At 35.2% G+C, this 18,391-nt stretch overlaps 1 protein-coding gene across 2 annotated transcripts in view; it reads right to left on the reverse strand.

Moving 5' to 3' along the window:
• Positions 1–18,391, reverse strand: part of Vegfc (vascular endothelial growth factor C) — a 94,560-nt gene that overhangs the window by 10,290 nt on the left and 65,879 nt on the right. For both annotated transcript variants that reach the window (XM_005066687.4, XM_021225213.2), the window contains exon 4: positions 8,651–8,802. In XM_005066687.4, coding sequence (XP_005066744.1) covers positions 8,651–8,802 — 152 coding nt within the window. The remainder of the gene's footprint in view (positions 1–8,650; positions 8,803–18,391) is intronic.

Here is an 18,391-nt window from a genome sequence, read left to right on the forward strand (position 1 = left end):
GAGAAAGTGTGACTTCAGATAGGTACTGAAGTTTCAGAAGACTGATGTCATTTTGAGTTAACTTTCTGATTCCTACATGTGGATCAAGCTCTTAGCTACTGCTCTGCAACCATGGTTCAATGACTCCAGCCATGATCGTAATAGACTATTATCCCTTTGGCATCATAAACCCTCAAATGAATGCCTTTTTAAAAATTGTTGTCTTGGTTCTGGCATTTTATCATAGCAATAGAAAAGTAACTAATACAGTTATTTTATTTTATAGTTTTATGATGAATATGCATTGTGCATGATAAACTTAGATTGTACTTATCAATTTTCTAAAAAAAACAACAAATGTTATGTATATTCTATCCAAACTTTAGTATCCTGCCATAAAATAATCTTCATTATCCTTCTGTATGTGGTGACAGCATGTATTGCTTATCGGTGAACACATATTGCTATGATGATAGTACAAAGCATTTCTTTTTCATTTTGGAAATAAGTAATTTATAATACATTTGTATGATGCAGTGTTTATCTAGTTGTTGGGTACAGCTAATATATAGAACATGAAATCAATTGAAGAGTCAAAATACACACGAATTCCAGCATTCAAGACACTAAGGAAGATGTATCAGGAGTTCAAGGTCATCATCATGCACTGTATAATAAGTTTGATGCTAGCCTGTACTATGTGAGAAACCTCTCACATTTAAAAACAAAACAAAAAAGAGTAAAATAAAGGCAAAGCCATATATTCCCTAATGTGATGGAATGGCATTCAATAACACAGTCTACCAGAGTGAGTATAATAAAGATGGATTTCTACAACTGTCTTTCAGTTATACATAGACACCAACATGCTCTAATATGCTCACACAAAGTATCAGACAAAGGTCCTCTCACCCACATGTGGAATGTGTGTATTTAGTTGCAGTTATCATTATTTTTAACAGTCTAAATTTTTGTCAAGACAAAGATCTAAGCTATTCAAAGGATGGAGCTGCAGGTGTTCTCTCAGTTTCTAGCCCTCCAGGTACTGGAGAATGAAGGCTCTTTCCTTACAGGGAGCTTGGTAAGGTTTATGCCATGTTTATGTTTGTTCACCTAGGCAGGTCTCTATCCTTAGCAAGCAGGAAAAAAACTTTTTCTCTTTTTTTACACAGATTTTTCTTTTTTATAGTACAACATTTTCAAAAACATACATTTCAATATATGCACCTTATGTGTATAAACACTTGCAGGAATTTACTTTGGCACTGTTATACAAACATCCAGATACATATTTTCATATGTAGTAATCAAAGAAGTCACATAATCTGGTTGTGTGACCTAGTTTTTCTTTTCTTTTTCACATTCATTTTGAACAAAAAAGAGGTTCTGGCAAACACTTTCAATTGTACTACACCTGCAACATTCTTGACAAAATGAACTTCAGAGTAGTTAGTAATAGTTTGCTTAAAGGGAAGTACTTTGAATTGTAATAGTCTTAAAACACAATTTAAATTTTAAAATATATGAGAAGTTTCAAACAAATAAGAAAATATCACTCATCATAAACATATCTTAATGCTGAAATCTGAAATTATGCTAGATACTATTGAATTAAAGAAATCAGTATTTGGATAAATACATTTTTATAACTCCTAAATGACACTGCTGCTCTCAGATGTAAGAAGCAAAATTATAGGATTTATAGCATACTATTCTAAAAGATGAGGTGGAAACAAAATTTTAATGGTATTATAATGAAAGGAAGTATTAGAATAAAAGGATTAGCACAATGTGCTTATTGCCTTTATGTTTCGATCTTCAAGGCAGTTTCATGCAGTTGAAATTGATATTCAAAAGTAATGAATGATTAATGTTCATATATATATTATATTTATAAATAAGACATTTCCTGTGCTGCATTTACAAAGCATATAACTAGAAGCATACTTTTTCTGCAAGGTATAGAGTAATGTTTCACGTAGATCTCTGTTGGGAAGCATGTAAGCAAATAAACTTCCTTTTTAAATGTCCCCTTTAAACAGTACTTCCAACTTTTATGAATGACAGTTTTGTAAGAATTATTTCATTATTTGAAAACTTCGCTTGACAGATTTTTCTAGCTATTGAGTTTGCTGTTTGAGATGAGTGGCCATGAATTCAGTGATCTCTGCATTTCTCAATGAGAAAAAATGATGTATTCGATGACAAAGTCAATTTTATTAGTCCATTTACATCTCTGAAAATTTACGAAGAAGTATGGGTAGAGTAAATTCTAAGTGTTGGGTAATAATTACTATATTTGAATATTATGAATAATTACTAGCTTTGAATAATTACTTTGAATATATGGCATGCTACCTCATTCATGCTATATTTGTGACTCATTTTCTCTATATTTTGGCACTGTGGTTTTGCATACTTAGAGATTCTTTCCCAAAATCTATACTGAATGGACTAAAACACACTACCACTTTGACATTTGATAGAAATGAACTGACATGTTATGATTCTTTCAAAAAACTATAATCTTTATAATATATTTACTTTTTAAATTAATAGCCTTAATTTATTAGGAATTTTTTAAAGTACGATTGAAAAACATTTATATTCTTTATCTACAAGATGTTTTGATATGTGCCAAGAAAGTAATTAACAGGAATCTCAGCTATATTACAATTTTGGTTCATTTCAAGATAGAGATTTGATTTCTTAGAGGTCAACTGTTGATGTTATTTCAATTCTATAGATCTAGATACATGTTAAAAGATCGCTGTCTGAGCAGCAGCTGGAAGGACAGCTGAATCCTGGTGATGTAAAGGCTACAGAGTCCTAGATAAAATTCTGCATTAGCTTTGTTCCAGATATTGTTTTACACTTAACTCGATTTCCATGTCTCATGAGTATGCTTTTATGTTTATATAGACATTTCTTCATTTATAGCTCTTCTGCAATGCCTAGCGATGAAAAAAAAAGTAGCAAAGCTTCTGGGGGTGTAGCTGAGTGGTAAGAGTATGTTTTACTACATGTGAGTGTCTGTTATTATAGTTAAGTTCCTACACACACACACACACACACACACACACACACCACATGAATACAAAGTTGTTGTGGGATATTTGTACACTACTTGAAGGTGCGTTTCTATGGTTCATGTAATAAAATCTAAACAACCAATAGCTAGGCAAGAGGTATGGGTGCGACTCCAGGCACAGAGAGGGAGGAGGAGGAGATAATTGAAGCATCAGAGGGATGCAGAAGGAGTAGGGCACACAAAATAGCAAAGAAAGGCAAAAAGCCACAATAAAAAACATTAATATAAATGGGTTAATTTAAGTTACAGGTGCTGGTAGGAAAAGCATAAGCAAAGGCTGTGCTAAAAGTTTAAAATACAAAGACTTATATTTAATATACATACATCTAAACAATGTGCATATGTATATTTGTCTTGAATAGACTTTTGTTGATTCACATGAGTTTGTAGCCTTGTCTGTTTGTGATGTTGCTTGCCTGTGTTCTCCTAGTCTCCTGACTGGAAGAAGAGAGGACAGAGGCAGGATTTGTCCAGTTGTCAATGAAAAAGACGGTAGGTAAGTCTAATGGGTGTATTTTTTAAATTTGACAAGCATTATTTGAAAGAATAAAAAAATGTCATTAGTTTAAAAAGTGAACTGATAATATGAATGCTTTTTTTCTTTTTATATATTTCCAAACAACCGCTCTAAAGAATTAATATGTAAAAAAGGTTGCCCACCACTGGATATGAAGCAGTCACGTTGTACAGTCACTGATTGGTTAACTGGGCACAGAGTACTGGAGTTTTGAACTGTGTGGTTAGGAGAGTAAGGGCCCAGGTTAACTAGGTGTGCAGAACATGTATTTGTTTTTACATAGGTTTACAGATGTTTTTAATAGGATGGAACAATAGAAATTATTACATCAGTTTGTCAGATTTTATTTCCATATAGAATTCAAATTAAGTCAGAGAATGAATAAAGTTCAGGAATTCAGTAAAAATATTTATCAACAAAGCCTTTGTCTTATTATCTGATCACAATCATACTTTGCTAGCAAAAAACTAAAACCCAGACCAAGTGACACCAACAAAAAAAACTCATTAAAAGGGAATAGAAGGTTTCTATGGCCTCACAATAACTCACTGAAGTCAGGAGTACTAGGGAAGGAGACATGAACAGATGTAGTGTGGGATTCAAGGGCAGTGGAAGTTTTCTGTATAATACTATCATGGTGGATATGTGACATTATTCACTGGCCCAATTACAAAATGTACCACAAGAGATCTCTCATGTCGCCGATGAAATTTTCTTAATTATAATACTAGCTCATTAGTGAAAACAAATATACTCCATCTTCTTTGTATCTTTACATGGACTGACATAGAATATCAACCAGTTTGAAATAATAATTACTTCCCATTTTATGAGCATTAAAACACATAAAATGTTTTGGTTATACTGAAATGTATCCACCATTTTTCTGTATAAAAAATATCTATCTACCTTAATACCTTAAAAAAATCAAACACCATAGGCCGGTGTTCAATACTTTAAAAGCTCAGCTTTGTCTTCTGAATTTATCACTCTAGTTGTGCAATCTTCTGGGAAAAATCACAGGCACGAAGTCAAAGAAGAAGAGGAACTGGTAGGATACTCTCAGTTCTTTACACTGTGTTGTTCCTTCTCCTAGTCAACCAGCAAGCCATAGAAATGCTGTTGTCAAAGGCAATCTTCAATAAACTAGACCATGCAGTGACTATGTAATGTCTACTTAGAAAAAATAATGCTTCAGGATTAAACAATGTTTCTCTTGACTGGGTTTCATTGGTAAGTTCATTCATGGCAAGGGGTCCTAAACTGAGTATGTTAGAATGTATGTACATATATTCTATATCTATATTCCCATGTATCTACTCATAAATACTCTATACCTATATGTTTATATATGCATATGAACATATGCATATATTCTATGTATTCATATATAAACATTTGCATACATATTCTATATCTATATGCAGAGATGAGCAGACATATACATTAAGAGTTCAAAAAAAATAGTCAGGCAGTGGTGGCACACGCCTTTAATCCCAGCACTCGGGAGGCAGAGGCAGGTGAATCTCTTTGAGTTTAAGGCAAGCCTGGTCTACAGTGCGAGTGCCAGGATAGGCTCCAAAGCTACACAGGGAAGCCTTGTCTCGAAAAACAAAAAATTATTTCAAAAAATAATGACATGTACATAGGGATTTTAAACTTGCAAAGATGATACTTCTAGAACATCCTAAAAGTCCTCCTTTTGAATGCTGAAGAAAAATTCTTTCTGATCAGATGGTTTAAGATTATGTCTTAATCTTAATTTAATGGAAGCATCCCATCTCTGCATTTTTACAAATGTTATTAAGTTATTTTATTTGTATTTAAGGAAGGAAAAATGTATGACATTTGAGAATTTAAAGGGAAAACTGGGCAACACTTTTGAGCTTTTAAGCAGTGGGACTGAGGATTTGTTACATATTAATGGACTAAAGACATTGAGTTCTCAAGTCTTAAGTAAAAAGTTGCCTGAGATACACATCTTCTGTCCTCTTCAGCAAAGATAGGAGTCCTCACAGTAATTAAACTCTCCCCTTAGATCCCAATAAATGTAATTTATTACTATCAAGCACATTTTATTTAGTCTTTTAGTGCCAACATTTTGTAATAATTCAGTAAACAAATAAGAGACAAATTATACCCTGTGCTACAATTTTCTATTTTACAATCCTCACTTTATCTTTGTTTTCAAGTTGACACTACTTCAAAGACTGACATAGTATCATAATTGGTTTCAAATAACAGTTTGTAGCCATTTTATGATCCATTAAGTGCAGTTCAAGATGCTTGGACTATGCTGAAACTTTTCATGGCATTTATCTATCTACAAAGCTTCCTGTTCTATTCCCATATTTTATAAAAAAAAAACCACGAGGATTCCTAGGCAGGTTTTTAGTATTTTAAAATCACAGTATTTCAAAATCATCTTTTCATTATTTAATATTGTATTAATTCCACGGATTAATGTTATCTAATCAAATCATCCCAATCATTGTCACTAGACTGCTTAAATTTCCTTACATCATCATGCACATTGTATGCATCAACCAATTAAACAATAAATTCACCACTAGTAGCTTTAATATACTTGTGCCTTGCCAGGCGGTGGTGGCTCACACCTTTAATTCCAGCACTCAGGGAGCAAAGGCAGGTGATTCTCTTTGAGCAAAGGCCATCTGGTCTACTGACGGAATTCCAGGACATTCAAGGCTTCATAGGGAAACCGTTTAAAGATACCTGTGTCTTTAAATAATGTTTCTCTCTCTCTCTGTCTCTCTTTCTCTCTGTCTCTCTGTCTCTCTCTGTCTCTGTCTCTGTCTCTGTCTCTGTCTCTCTCTCTCTCTCTCTCTCTGTGTGTGTGTGTGTGTGTGTGTGTGTGTGTGTGTCTGTGTTCCTCTACCCTTGCTTGATTATAACCTTCTATATTTCTATTTTGTAGTACATTGATTTGCCTGTAGTATTCGCCATGGAAACATAATCACTTATCAATGTAATAGAATATAGTAGCTATGAAATAAGCAAATAGGTGCACATGTAATGACATGATTATAGCTCTAAGTCATAATGTCCAGAGCAAATGGCAATGCTGTCACCCTGACACAAAAGCAGTGCTGACTGGGGTATTTTGATGAGACAGATGCAGACAGATGCAAAGACCTGAGCTCTAAGAAATGGATGTGGCCTTGGAAAGGAAGAAAAGAAAGGTAATTTACTTCAAACTAAAGCCCTAATAGAAACAAGAAACACAGCAAGAAATGACCTTGTGACCAGGGAATCAGATTTTGTAAAACACAGATATGAAGAATAATGACAAGTAAGATGACAAGGGAAAACCATGGTGAAAAAGTTGTGCCCAATTCTTTAAGCAATTGACAGGTACTTTTCTTGCTTGAATAAATCAAATGATATCTTTTGATGGTACAATAGTGTATGGGAATGGGAGAAAGAGCTGATGCTAAGAGACTGGCTTGGCCCTCGTGCTAAATCTGATATACACACAGAATAGCGTGGGTGAATGAAAGTGATGAGAATTAAATATAAGTTGGAGGAGGTAGCTTCTTCTCCCAAATAATGAGTGTGGGATAGAAGAAGAAATAATTAGTGAAAACTGAAGCTTCCAAGTCTCAAAAGAATATGAAGACTTTGTACTATAAAAATAGATAAATAGAAGGGAGTGAACTAATATTTGGGTTTAACACACAGCTAATAGAATTATGTGGAAATGTAAGTACAGAAAATTATAAGAAACCAAGATTATGATTGATCTTTAAATGAAATTTTGGTAACCATGAACAAAAGATGATACCTAAATTTCTCAGACTGGATTCTTTGCCCAAGGAAATAGGGTCTAGAAAATAACTGCACCCCATGGACTGCATGAATGATGTGACAGATGGAATCTGCCCTTCAGTAAAGGTAGGTGGTTTTCCTTCTTATATTACCATGGCTTTCTTCAGAGATATCTGTGAGATCTTTTGTTCTTCAAGCCAAGGAGGAGAGATTTGTGCTGATATCAGGTTACCATTGAGTTCCTCTAAAATTTCCCAAAGAGAGACACATATCTACCACACAAAGTTGACCATCATTAAGATAACCCATTGAGGCCGGGCGGTGGTGGCACACGCCTTTAATCACAGCACTCTGGAGGCAGAGGCAGGCAGATCTCTGTGAGTTCGAGGCCAGGCTGGACCGACAGACTCCAAAACAATACAGAGAAACCTTGTCTCGTAAAAACCAAAAAAAAAAAAAGATAACCCATTGAGAAGACGGCTATTAGTGCTGTATATGTTCTGTTGAGGCTCTGAAGGTGAGTTTCTTAATATTCTGTTCTACACATTGTTCATCTACTTTTGCTATTGTAATAAGTAATGGATTTAGGCATGATTCCTACTACATACATTAGAAATGATAATGAACACTGAGCTGTATCTCTGTTTGGGGGTTCATAGCTCCTAGGACCCAAGTGACAATAAAAAAAATTATTCTAGTGTAAGTTATTCACAGTGTCCAAACTGATGCTCTGCCTTTCCTTTTAACCAAATGCTACTGTTTTGCTATACTAAAACAAAGACAGGAAAACAGCTTGAATGTTAAATGATATTTGAATGCTATTTCAGGTAATATGAGGAGAAAATTCAAGTAGTTGAGCAAGATTTCTATAGTCAAACTTTGCTGAAACAAGAAATAGAAAGCTATATTTCATGTATATTTTTGCATATCATCACAAGATGTATGGTTAGTATTAGTTTTAACCTAAATTGTTAAGCTTTGGAATAATTTCTAATTGACTACTCAACTTCATAGATGTTAAATCAATGTGGCTGCTTCATTAGTTGTATGAACAGTGGTGAGATGTGCACCATTTCATAAGATGTCTTCATATATTGTGAGCTACCCTGCCTATACATTGGGTGGCTCAGTATAATTCTACTTTTAATATTTTATAATTTGTATTTGATGAGAAATTAAGTCTTTACATAATTTCCTTTAACAAACTTGTGTTTATTTGAAGATAAATTTAAATTAGGAGAAGATGTAGAAAAATAGACTTAATTCATACTCACTGTGATAATGTTGCTGGCAGAGAACGTCTAATAATTGAATGAACTTGTCTGTAAACGTCCAGTTTAGACATGCATCGGCAGGAAGTATGATTGGCAAAACTGATTGTGACTGGTTTGGGGCCTTGAGAGAGAGGCACTGTAATTTCAAACAACTACAAAGGGACAAAAAGAAGAAAAATATTATATAGATGTTACCGAGGACTTCTATGGTAAATGTTGGAGTCCAAAGAATGAATGCGATTAACTTGTTATGACTTGGTACTGCATAACATAGGCAGAGTGCTAATGTTTTTCAAACGATAACAAATAAAAGGTGGTTTGCTCCTACATAGTATCTTCCATCAGAATAAAAATATTTTGGATGCTTACATCAAATCGTTAGCTATGGATCATATTAAAAGTATGATGACCAACTAATGATATAGAACAGAGCAGTGACAGACCAGTGTGTTCAAGGAAAAGGAATTGTTTGAGTCCCAGATTACTCAGTATCAAGAGATTTAAAATGCAACACAGATTATCGGTAGTAAATATCTTTCTGATTTAAGAGCAGAGTTACTGGCCACACTGTCTCGAAAGGCTTCATTAAGTCCTATCTTGTGTAAACCAAATCCACAGACATAAATTAAAGTTATAAAACTAATTTTTACTCCAAATGAAATTTCTTCTTGAAAGTTTTACACTTCTCAGATCTCAAGAACTTACAACATTTAAAATAAAAACAAGCAACTCATTATTTTCACAAACAAAGCTGTGTTCTTGCAAATCTTGATAGACCTTATAAAAAGGAGCTGAAAATAAAGTAGTACATTTTACATGCTGTTGGACTACAATCTGAAGATGAGGTGTAACTAAGGTGTTTTCTGCATTCCTAGTTTATGGAGAACTATAGGTCTCAAAATGGCGGGGGTGAGGTGGGGATGGGCACATATAGACTAAGTGGATTTCAATTCACTGAGGATCAAAAGTCAACTTATTACTAGACAGAATGGTAAAAGTGAAACCCTACACAATGACTGCTTCTTTGTAAGATCTATTTACAGTAAAACAGTGACAGTTGAAACCTGCATTATTCTTCAATCTGAGAAGTGCTCCTCAGAGCTGTGGAACTGCTCTCAGTTCCCTACCTGTAATTTCATACCATCACTTAACAATTGTTTACAATGGTGAGGGGTTGAAATACATTTGACAGTTTTGGTCACATACTGGGAAGACCTTTTCATTGAAATTTAAAGAAAGAAATATAATTATTTATGACATCGGGGGGACCTGAATGAAGACCATGTAATGTGAAATAAACCAGGGCCAGAAATACTGTTACTATGTGGTCCCAAATGTATATGGAAAACAAAGTAACTGATGTTATTAAAATTAAGAGTAGAAATGTGGTTTCCAAAAAACAGAGAAGAATTATATAGGACAAGCTACAGTTGGAAAGGAGTAAGAAACTCTGGGAAACCATTTCACAGTGAGGGACCACTTACAGTGATTGTGTATTGCATATTTCAAAAAGCCAGAAGTATTTTCAGTATTTTTGCAGAAGTACCTTATAAATATTTGAATAAATAGGCTTTTAACCTGATTACACAATTTATACATGTTTAAACAACATGTAGTACACCATCAATATGAAATTCTGTGTTTTTAATGTATACATTAAAATAAACTTACACTGATGAAAAAGGACTACCTAAATTATATGATGCACATTTTATTTATTTGAAGGGTACTGACATATACATTCAACAAATTACCTGCTTTCTAGCAAAACATAACATGTTCATAAATGATTATATCTAGGTAGGATATTTTTCTTAGCTTGCACATTTAAAAAAATATGGGTTTGAAAAGTAGTAAGCTTTTCCTAAATAAATATTTTTATTTAATAATCAGTTAATAATATAATGAATGATGTGTTACTTCACGGAATTCTTATGAAAATTATATAACATAGTGTACATGAATATGATTATGTATATAGTTTGTTATAGAGATGTTAGTTATTATTTGCATAAATTTGCAAGGCTATGTGTTTTCCAAAATACTATATGTTTTTCATAGAAAATATGTGATCTCGACATGACCAGAATTATGATTTTCAGCAATTCTTCTCTGAATATGCATTTTTTTATGCTGCTGGCCAGAAACTTTTTGCTTGATAAAATGATGTAATGGCAGACATTGCTTATTTACAGACAGCTGTGATTTTGTAGGTCTACATAAGGTACAACTTCGCTGTTTTTTAGGACTTGCACTAAGCCTACAATAACAGCAAGCAGTAAAGAAGATGCATAGGTTCTGCATAAAAAGAGGAATTTTAATGTATTTATAAATTATTTCTTTAATCTTTGTGACACTGGGGACAGAACCTGGGCTATTGCAAATGATCTAAACTGAGCTGTGCTTCAGTTCTTAACATTTTTAAGTTATATATGGTTTTATCTACATATTTTAATGTATCTTACATTCTAAAATGGTGCCAATGACAGCAATAATAAAGGTGTAATAATGATTATGGAATAAACAGTTAAATATTCGTGTCTAGAGCTATAGGAGAGCTTTGTAAGAGTTGTCAGTATCAAAGTTGTCACTAAAATAGCGGGCATCACTGTGATATGCAGTAAGATCACTGGGAATGAAAAGATACAACAATAGAAACTTGGGGACAGGAGCATTTACAGAGGAAGGCAGAGAAACATAAATGTCTTGTGAAAAGACAGACTACTGAGGGGGAAAGCCAGGAGGTAATACGCAATGGAAGCTGAGCCAAAGAAAGACAAAAGAACTTGAAAAGGGTGCCCGTGGTTAGGTGTTAGGCAAATATCTCCTAACCAAAGTGGTAGGGACTTGGGTAGAGACTAGGAATACCATACCACAAGTAGCTCTGCCAGATGTAAGAGAGGCGCAGCAAGGGGAACTAGGGGACAAGAAGAGAAACTAGCATGACTGGAAAAGGACTCAGAGGTGCCACACCACTGGGGAATCTGTCGTTACAGGTTTCCCATTGCAAGTCTTGACATTGCCTTACAAGATGAGGCAGCACAGACTCCAACGGTGATGACAAATACATCTTTGGAGTTAATTAGCTATGCTGAAGGGTTGAAGTGCCCCTGACCCCAAGCCTTGGCATCAGCATCTCTACCCATAAGTTGCTGCCACTCCAAGTCCCATGAACCCTGTTACCCAGGTGTGGAAAGGGGCCAGATGCCACAATGGGCAGCCTCAGTGGTCATGGAGCCATTGTTAGAACCATGTAGAAAATATTCACTATCAGGTTCTCTCACACGTATGGTTTGTATTTAGTAGCAAGAACCTTGAAGAATGTCCTGTTCAGATGAAGGACAGTCAAACCGTGTATTAACAAGCTTATTCTTAGAAACATCAACATGGCTGTAAGTTTTTGAAGGTAGGAAGAGGTGTGTGGATGAGTAGATAAGGGATGATGTCACAGGTCAAAAGTCTTAAAATCAGGATGCCGTCCAGAGCTGCTTCTGCCATAAGCTGAAGAATGTTAATAAGCACCGCAGCTACAGTGCTTTGGGGTTACCCAAACCAAGGAAAACAAAACTCACAATTAATGTTGTCACATTTCACTGTTGCTAAGTAGGCAACGGGGAAGTTGAACTAAGTTCATGTGACCTACAGTGACAAATAGGCTGAAAGTCAAAAACTTTTCTTCCAAAGCATTTGACAAGTTTTCTGAGGAACATTCTTCATTCTATAGTTGATTATGCCAGTGATAGGTTAAGGATCCAAAGAAAAATTTGATTAATATGATGGGTAGAAGAATTCTCAATACTTAAATTTTATTCATTTATCAACTTCAAAAACATGGCCAATTATATATGTGTACTAAGGCTAACTGTACATAGGCCAGTTTTTGCTGTATACTCAAAAGGTTTCTCAATACAGTTTCCTTCTATGCATGTATGCATATGTCGATGGAAATATTTCCTAAATTTTTAATTATTGTAAATGCTCCTATTTGCATGTTAACTTGTGACTTTTCATGTATGACTTAAAGCCCAAAGAGGACATCAGATCCCACTGGTAGTGAGTGACCATGTCATACTGGGATTTGAACTCAGAAAGAGGAGTGGGGAGAAGGCAGTCAAGATAAATGTAAATCTTTGTTAAATTGATTCTAATGTTTATTTTTAAATTTCTGTTCATTAACTATTTTTCTCTGTTCAAACTATCAATAATTATTTATTGAGTATCTATAAAGCGCAATGGTCCTTGTTGGAATTCCAGGATGATAGTTGTCAAAATGATGTTTGTCCTCATTATCAGTAAGAGTGATTGGCAGCACACATGTGTACATGTACTGATGCACACACACACACAGACATACACACACACACACACACACACACATACACACACACACACGCACATGAGCTTGTACACACACCAACACAACACAGCGATATATAACCTCGGAGAATTTTAAGGTACCTCATAGTTTCTAATAAATGCACTTCATAAACAAGAAACTGCCATGTAACCGTCATGTGAAGACTTTTCTGGACATTATGTGAAATCTGAACTGTTAACTACAATCTTCTGTCAGAAGAGTCATGATCTATATAAACATAATTGATATTTGAAATAGTAAGCGGATTCTATCCACTTTAATACTGAAGTATGCTTTAATACTATTCTTACACTGTTGTCAGGCTAATTTGTGTTTTAAATGCTATGCACAGTAGCATTTTTTATTCACTTGAAGTCCAAAGTACAAAATTTAGACATGGTATGCAGAATTAAACTATGGTTCATATTTAGTGTATCTACTCAGTGGTAAAAGATAGCATAATGCTAAGAAGAATATATTTCCAGAACAACATATAATATCAATGTGCATTTGATTTAATATTTAAGTGGAAAAGTATTCTTTAAGGACAATGATGTATATGTTTACATGCTTCATTTTGGCTTTGGGATACATTTAAAAAGGCTTACATATAAAATGCCTTTTTAAAGTCTGTAAAGGAAATAACATCTGATTTTATAATCTGTCATTGTCTGCAAAGTAAGGGGAAACGGGAAATATTTCTGAGCTTAGGTTCCCTGTTGTTATCTAGTGGCATTCTTTAATACGAATATGTAATGGTCAACTCTCACCAACAATAATGTATTTCAAATAAAGTAAATTTTGAAACAATAGTGTTTACCCAGCATAGTAACTGCTGCAGATAAACAGGCCCCATTTCCATACATCTTACAGGCTGGCCAAGAAAACTGCAGAAATTCTTTGTTGGGAATGTACTGGTCTATACTTCATTAATATGTTTAAGAGGAATATTTTTGGATACAATTGAGATCACAAATCGAGACTTTAAATCATCTTCATATCTAAAATATAATTTGCTTTTACTCTAACTATCCTAACTTAGAGCACATTCAGCGTGAAAAATAAAAGGCTGGAGGGTATAATAACAATAGTAAAATCAGACTTAAAACTACAAGACATTTAAATTAATAATTCTTACAAATAGGAAAAGATGGAAAGTTCAAAGTTCATGCTAATGGTTCAACTTAGTGTTCCAGCAGCACACATAGCTGGTCAAAGCCTGTGCAACACAGACTGAGTCTGTGATAAAAAAGCAGAGAGAAGACAGAGTTTTGACATCCAGCTCGGAATTAATTTTAACATACTGTCATGCATGAGTTTCACACACTGTGTTACAAACAGGTTAAAACTTCAAATCAGGAGTTTTCAGAGTGCTCGATAAAATCTTAGGATATCAATATCATTATTTGACCAAAGAGGTATTTTCCACAGATGGATTTGTTACTCTCTTCAGGAAAATATGATTGTTGCAAAATTTTCTGCTAACTCTTCCTGGTCAAGAGTTCTTTCTCCCCATCAAGAGGAAACCGCCTTTCCAACAACTGCAGTTGCCAAATATTAACTTGCTAAAGACATGACAGAAATCACATTCTATTTATCAAGTACATGAATATATATGAGGGGAATAAATTATTTGTTCACACTACTGCAGCATTCTGGAAGAAATGTTTCTATCTACAGCACAAAATAATAGTGCCCATAAAGTTCCATTTTATACCGAGGCATGAATAAATTATGCTACAAAGAAATTGTGATGCATTTCATTTAAATATAAAGAATAAGGGGATGACTTTGGCAGCATGTATATTTATATGATTTCTATAAAAATAGTGAAACATACGTTGAGAATTCTTTTTACGATGTAAATACAGAATTTTAAATAATGCTCAAGATTATCTCATGAAGGCTAGGCTGACCTAGTACTAGTGATTATGCAAAAAGACCCAGTTTCTTGAGCATAACTTCAGGCCTTCCAGTGGGATCCAAGGTCTTAGTAACTATTCTTCATTTAGTCCCATCTTTAGGATGGTATTTAGGATAAATAGGAACATTTGAGAGCTTCTTACACCAAGTATGTGACCTCAAAGCAGATGCCTTTCTTATGCCTCTACTTTCATCACCAAATAATTTTCTTTCGGCAAGATTCACTTTAGCTTCTGGTTTTATCTCCCAAATATACAACTTCACAGAAGAAAATACACTTAGAGCATGTTTATGCAAGAGGTTAAGACGGCATCCAATCTATATGTTTCTCGATGTTCGAGGGAAAAACGTCTAAAGCAGTTGTTATTGATTAATTCAGTTTGGAATGCTCAGTCCATGTGGTTTTAATTTACAACTAGAAACTGACTTCTTCACACACTCTGATAACCTGCCCTTCTCGGAGACCCATAAGAAAACATTTCTATGAAGTTTCCATCTTAAAAATGGAATCAGCACAACATTTGAAGCCCTGATGTTCTTAAAGTTTGTATGACTCAGACTGACAACTTTGCTTGCTCAAATATGTGTCTGAAACTTTAACAAAATAGAAACTTGGAATTTTTTGTTTCTTTGTTTTCTCCTTTTACCTTAAAGAAGTTTACCAGTTGAAACTCACAAAGACAGCTGACTGGACAAGGGGGTGCTCTTGAGCCCCAGACTGATTGCTGAGAGGCCAACAGGGGACTGGTCCAGACCCCATGAATGCAGTGTCAGTGAGGAGGCCTCAGAAATCTCTGGGGCCCTGGGTAGTAAATTAATGTTCACCATGGCATACAAATGAACTTTGGGAGCCCATTCCACATGGACGGATGCTCTCTCAGCCTGGACACATGGGGAAGCGCCTAGATCCTGCCCTGGATGAAATGACAGACTCTGGAGATTCCCCCAAGGAGGGCCTCAACCTCCCTGGGGAATGATGTGAGGATAGGGCTGGGGGCGGTGGTTGGGGGGAAGGGTGGTGGAGGGACTAGGGAGGAGGGGTGGAGGAAGCTGGGATTAACATTTGAAGCATGCATGTTTCTAATTAAAAAAATAAAACATTAAAAAAGTTTACCAGTAAGAAACTTCTTTTTTAATTGGATAGAAACCTTCACACATTCTCACATATAAATTGGTTAAAATATTTTTTATAAACTTAGTAGAAAGTTATTGAGTAGGAGATTTAACAAACTGTATTAAAAAGAGAAACACAACTGAACACTCCATCCTGCCTTTGGGAGTTTCATGCCTTAGCTGCTTGGGATATAAAGTTCATGGGATGCACATCTGAAAACCTGTGAACTTCTCATTCATAAAACCCGCACTGCTTTTAATGACTTGATGAATATTAATTTTATTTTACAAGTTTGGCTTTAATTGTGTGTGTGTGTGTGTGTGTGTGTGTGTGTGTGTGTGTGTGCAAGGGCGGGAGAATATGTACACTAGAGCTATTGGATCCCCTGAAGCTGAAATTACAGGTGTTTGTGAACCACCAGATCGTGGTGCTGGGATATATATGATTAGTATTCTTAATCTCTGAGTTATTTCTTCAGCCCCCAAATACTAGTTATCTTGGCCACATACTAAATCCTATTTGGAGAGGAATTATATGTCACAGTTTACTTTAAATACTACATAACATCACTCATTTAAGTGAATTAAAGTTAATCTTATTCTTTTAGTCTAAACAATAACATGCAAAAGGAAGACTGTAGGGCTTTACGAAATGAAAAGAAGTAGGGGCTGACACAATTAATGAATGCTAATTTTACCTTGGCATTTGTTTGTCTCTTCTGAAAAATAAATTTGCTACTAATAAGCACATTAAGCTTCACTTCAAATAACAATTAGCAACATGATGCTTTCTCCAAAATCAAAAGTAACAGACCTGAGCACTTCACTAGAAGTTGATGTCCAACGTCATCCTAATATCTGCACCTTTTAGTACTTTCAAATTCATAAAACCAGCACACCCTAGTCTCAAACTCTGATCTTCAATATCCTTTCACTCAAGTATTCCTTCCACTCAGGCCAATTCTTTTCCATGTGCCAAGCATTGCCCTGTTTTCTCTAGGTTAATAAACAAATTGTGTTTTCTTGGAATGAAGAAAAGAATAATAATAAAAAAAATAGAAACATGAAAAATAATGTGATGGTGGTCAATGATACTTAATAAAAGAATCTATGGAACAATACAGTATGATGCCATGGAGAAATGAGAATGACTTGTATAAGTAACTCTGAGGGTAAGCAGAACCTCACTGTATAAATAGAGATTTGGGGACCTTGTAAGAAGATATAAAGAGATATTTCTGACAGGGTGCACAACACTGAAGTGACTGTCAGGTGAATAAGTACATAATCCAAGAGCTAAAGGAAACTGAGTAGCATCTTTTGAGGGTAAAAGCAATGAGAGATGGGATCTGAGAGTGAGGGATTATGTTGAGCCTGGGAAATCACATCTCAAAGAAGGTAACAATAAAATTTACTAAACTTTCAGCCTTTGTATATGGGAAGATGTGCTTTTCTGGGTATTCTAATTGGCAAGCAGAAGCTCCTCAGGACACTGGATAAATACTGGCTAAGACTCAAGAATATAGTGCTATTGAAAAGAGTTTATGTTGTAAGTAGGTTGGAAGGAGCTAAGTATGGGCGTGAGAAAGCAGCTATTAGATTGATGTTTTATGCTCCTAGTGAAAGATAAATGTGGGCTACATCAGAGCGAAGACAGTATCTGTGTCCCAGAATGCTTGGAAGTTACATTTATTTAGTGGAATTTTAGTTAGGAGAATGCTTGGCTTGATCACACCGATGACAGTGTAACTTAACAAAACAGAGGAAAATGTGGGAGAAAGAGGTTGGCTTAGTTGCTTCTCAGCCTATCATAGTCACACTGACTGCCTCTCTAGAAGAAAGCTGAGTCACAATTTTAAGTAGGGATTATGAAAATCAGGAGACATTTGCAATGAATCACTAGGAAAAGCAAACAGAGTAGACAGATGAGAGACCACAAGTGTGAAGTTGGATAAGAGGTGTCTTCGGGGAAATGTTAGCTAGCCATCCCCCAAGTTTCTCGAATGCCCGTGTTTCTGCTGTCCTAGTGCATCGAGGTGCCTTTGCTGCTCTTCCCAGCCAGTGAAATGGTAACCTGTCTGCTTTCCTCGCTGGAGTGTCCTCTCTCCCATATCTATCCTGTCCTCAGTCTTTATGCTTACACCAGTGTGTTGTTATAAACAACACATGTCTAACATTGTCATTCTCAAGCTGAAAGGCCATTCACTGCTTTGAAAATAAGATTGTAGCAGTGATCAAGCCTGATGACTTGCCTGTGACTTACCCTTTAATAACTCCTAGTATACTGTCTTCTGACACTTTTTGTACATCCAGTTTTCTTGGCTATCTTTAATTCCTATCCACTTCCC

The sequence above is a fragment of the Mesocricetus auratus genome, unplaced genomic scaffold, assembly GCF_017639785.1.
Source record: "Mesocricetus auratus isolate SY011 unplaced genomic scaffold, BCM_Maur_2.0 Super-Scaffold_100026, whole genome shotgun sequence".
NCBI classification, from domain to species: domain Eukaryota; kingdom Metazoa; phylum Chordata; class Mammalia; order Rodentia; family Cricetidae; genus Mesocricetus; species Mesocricetus auratus.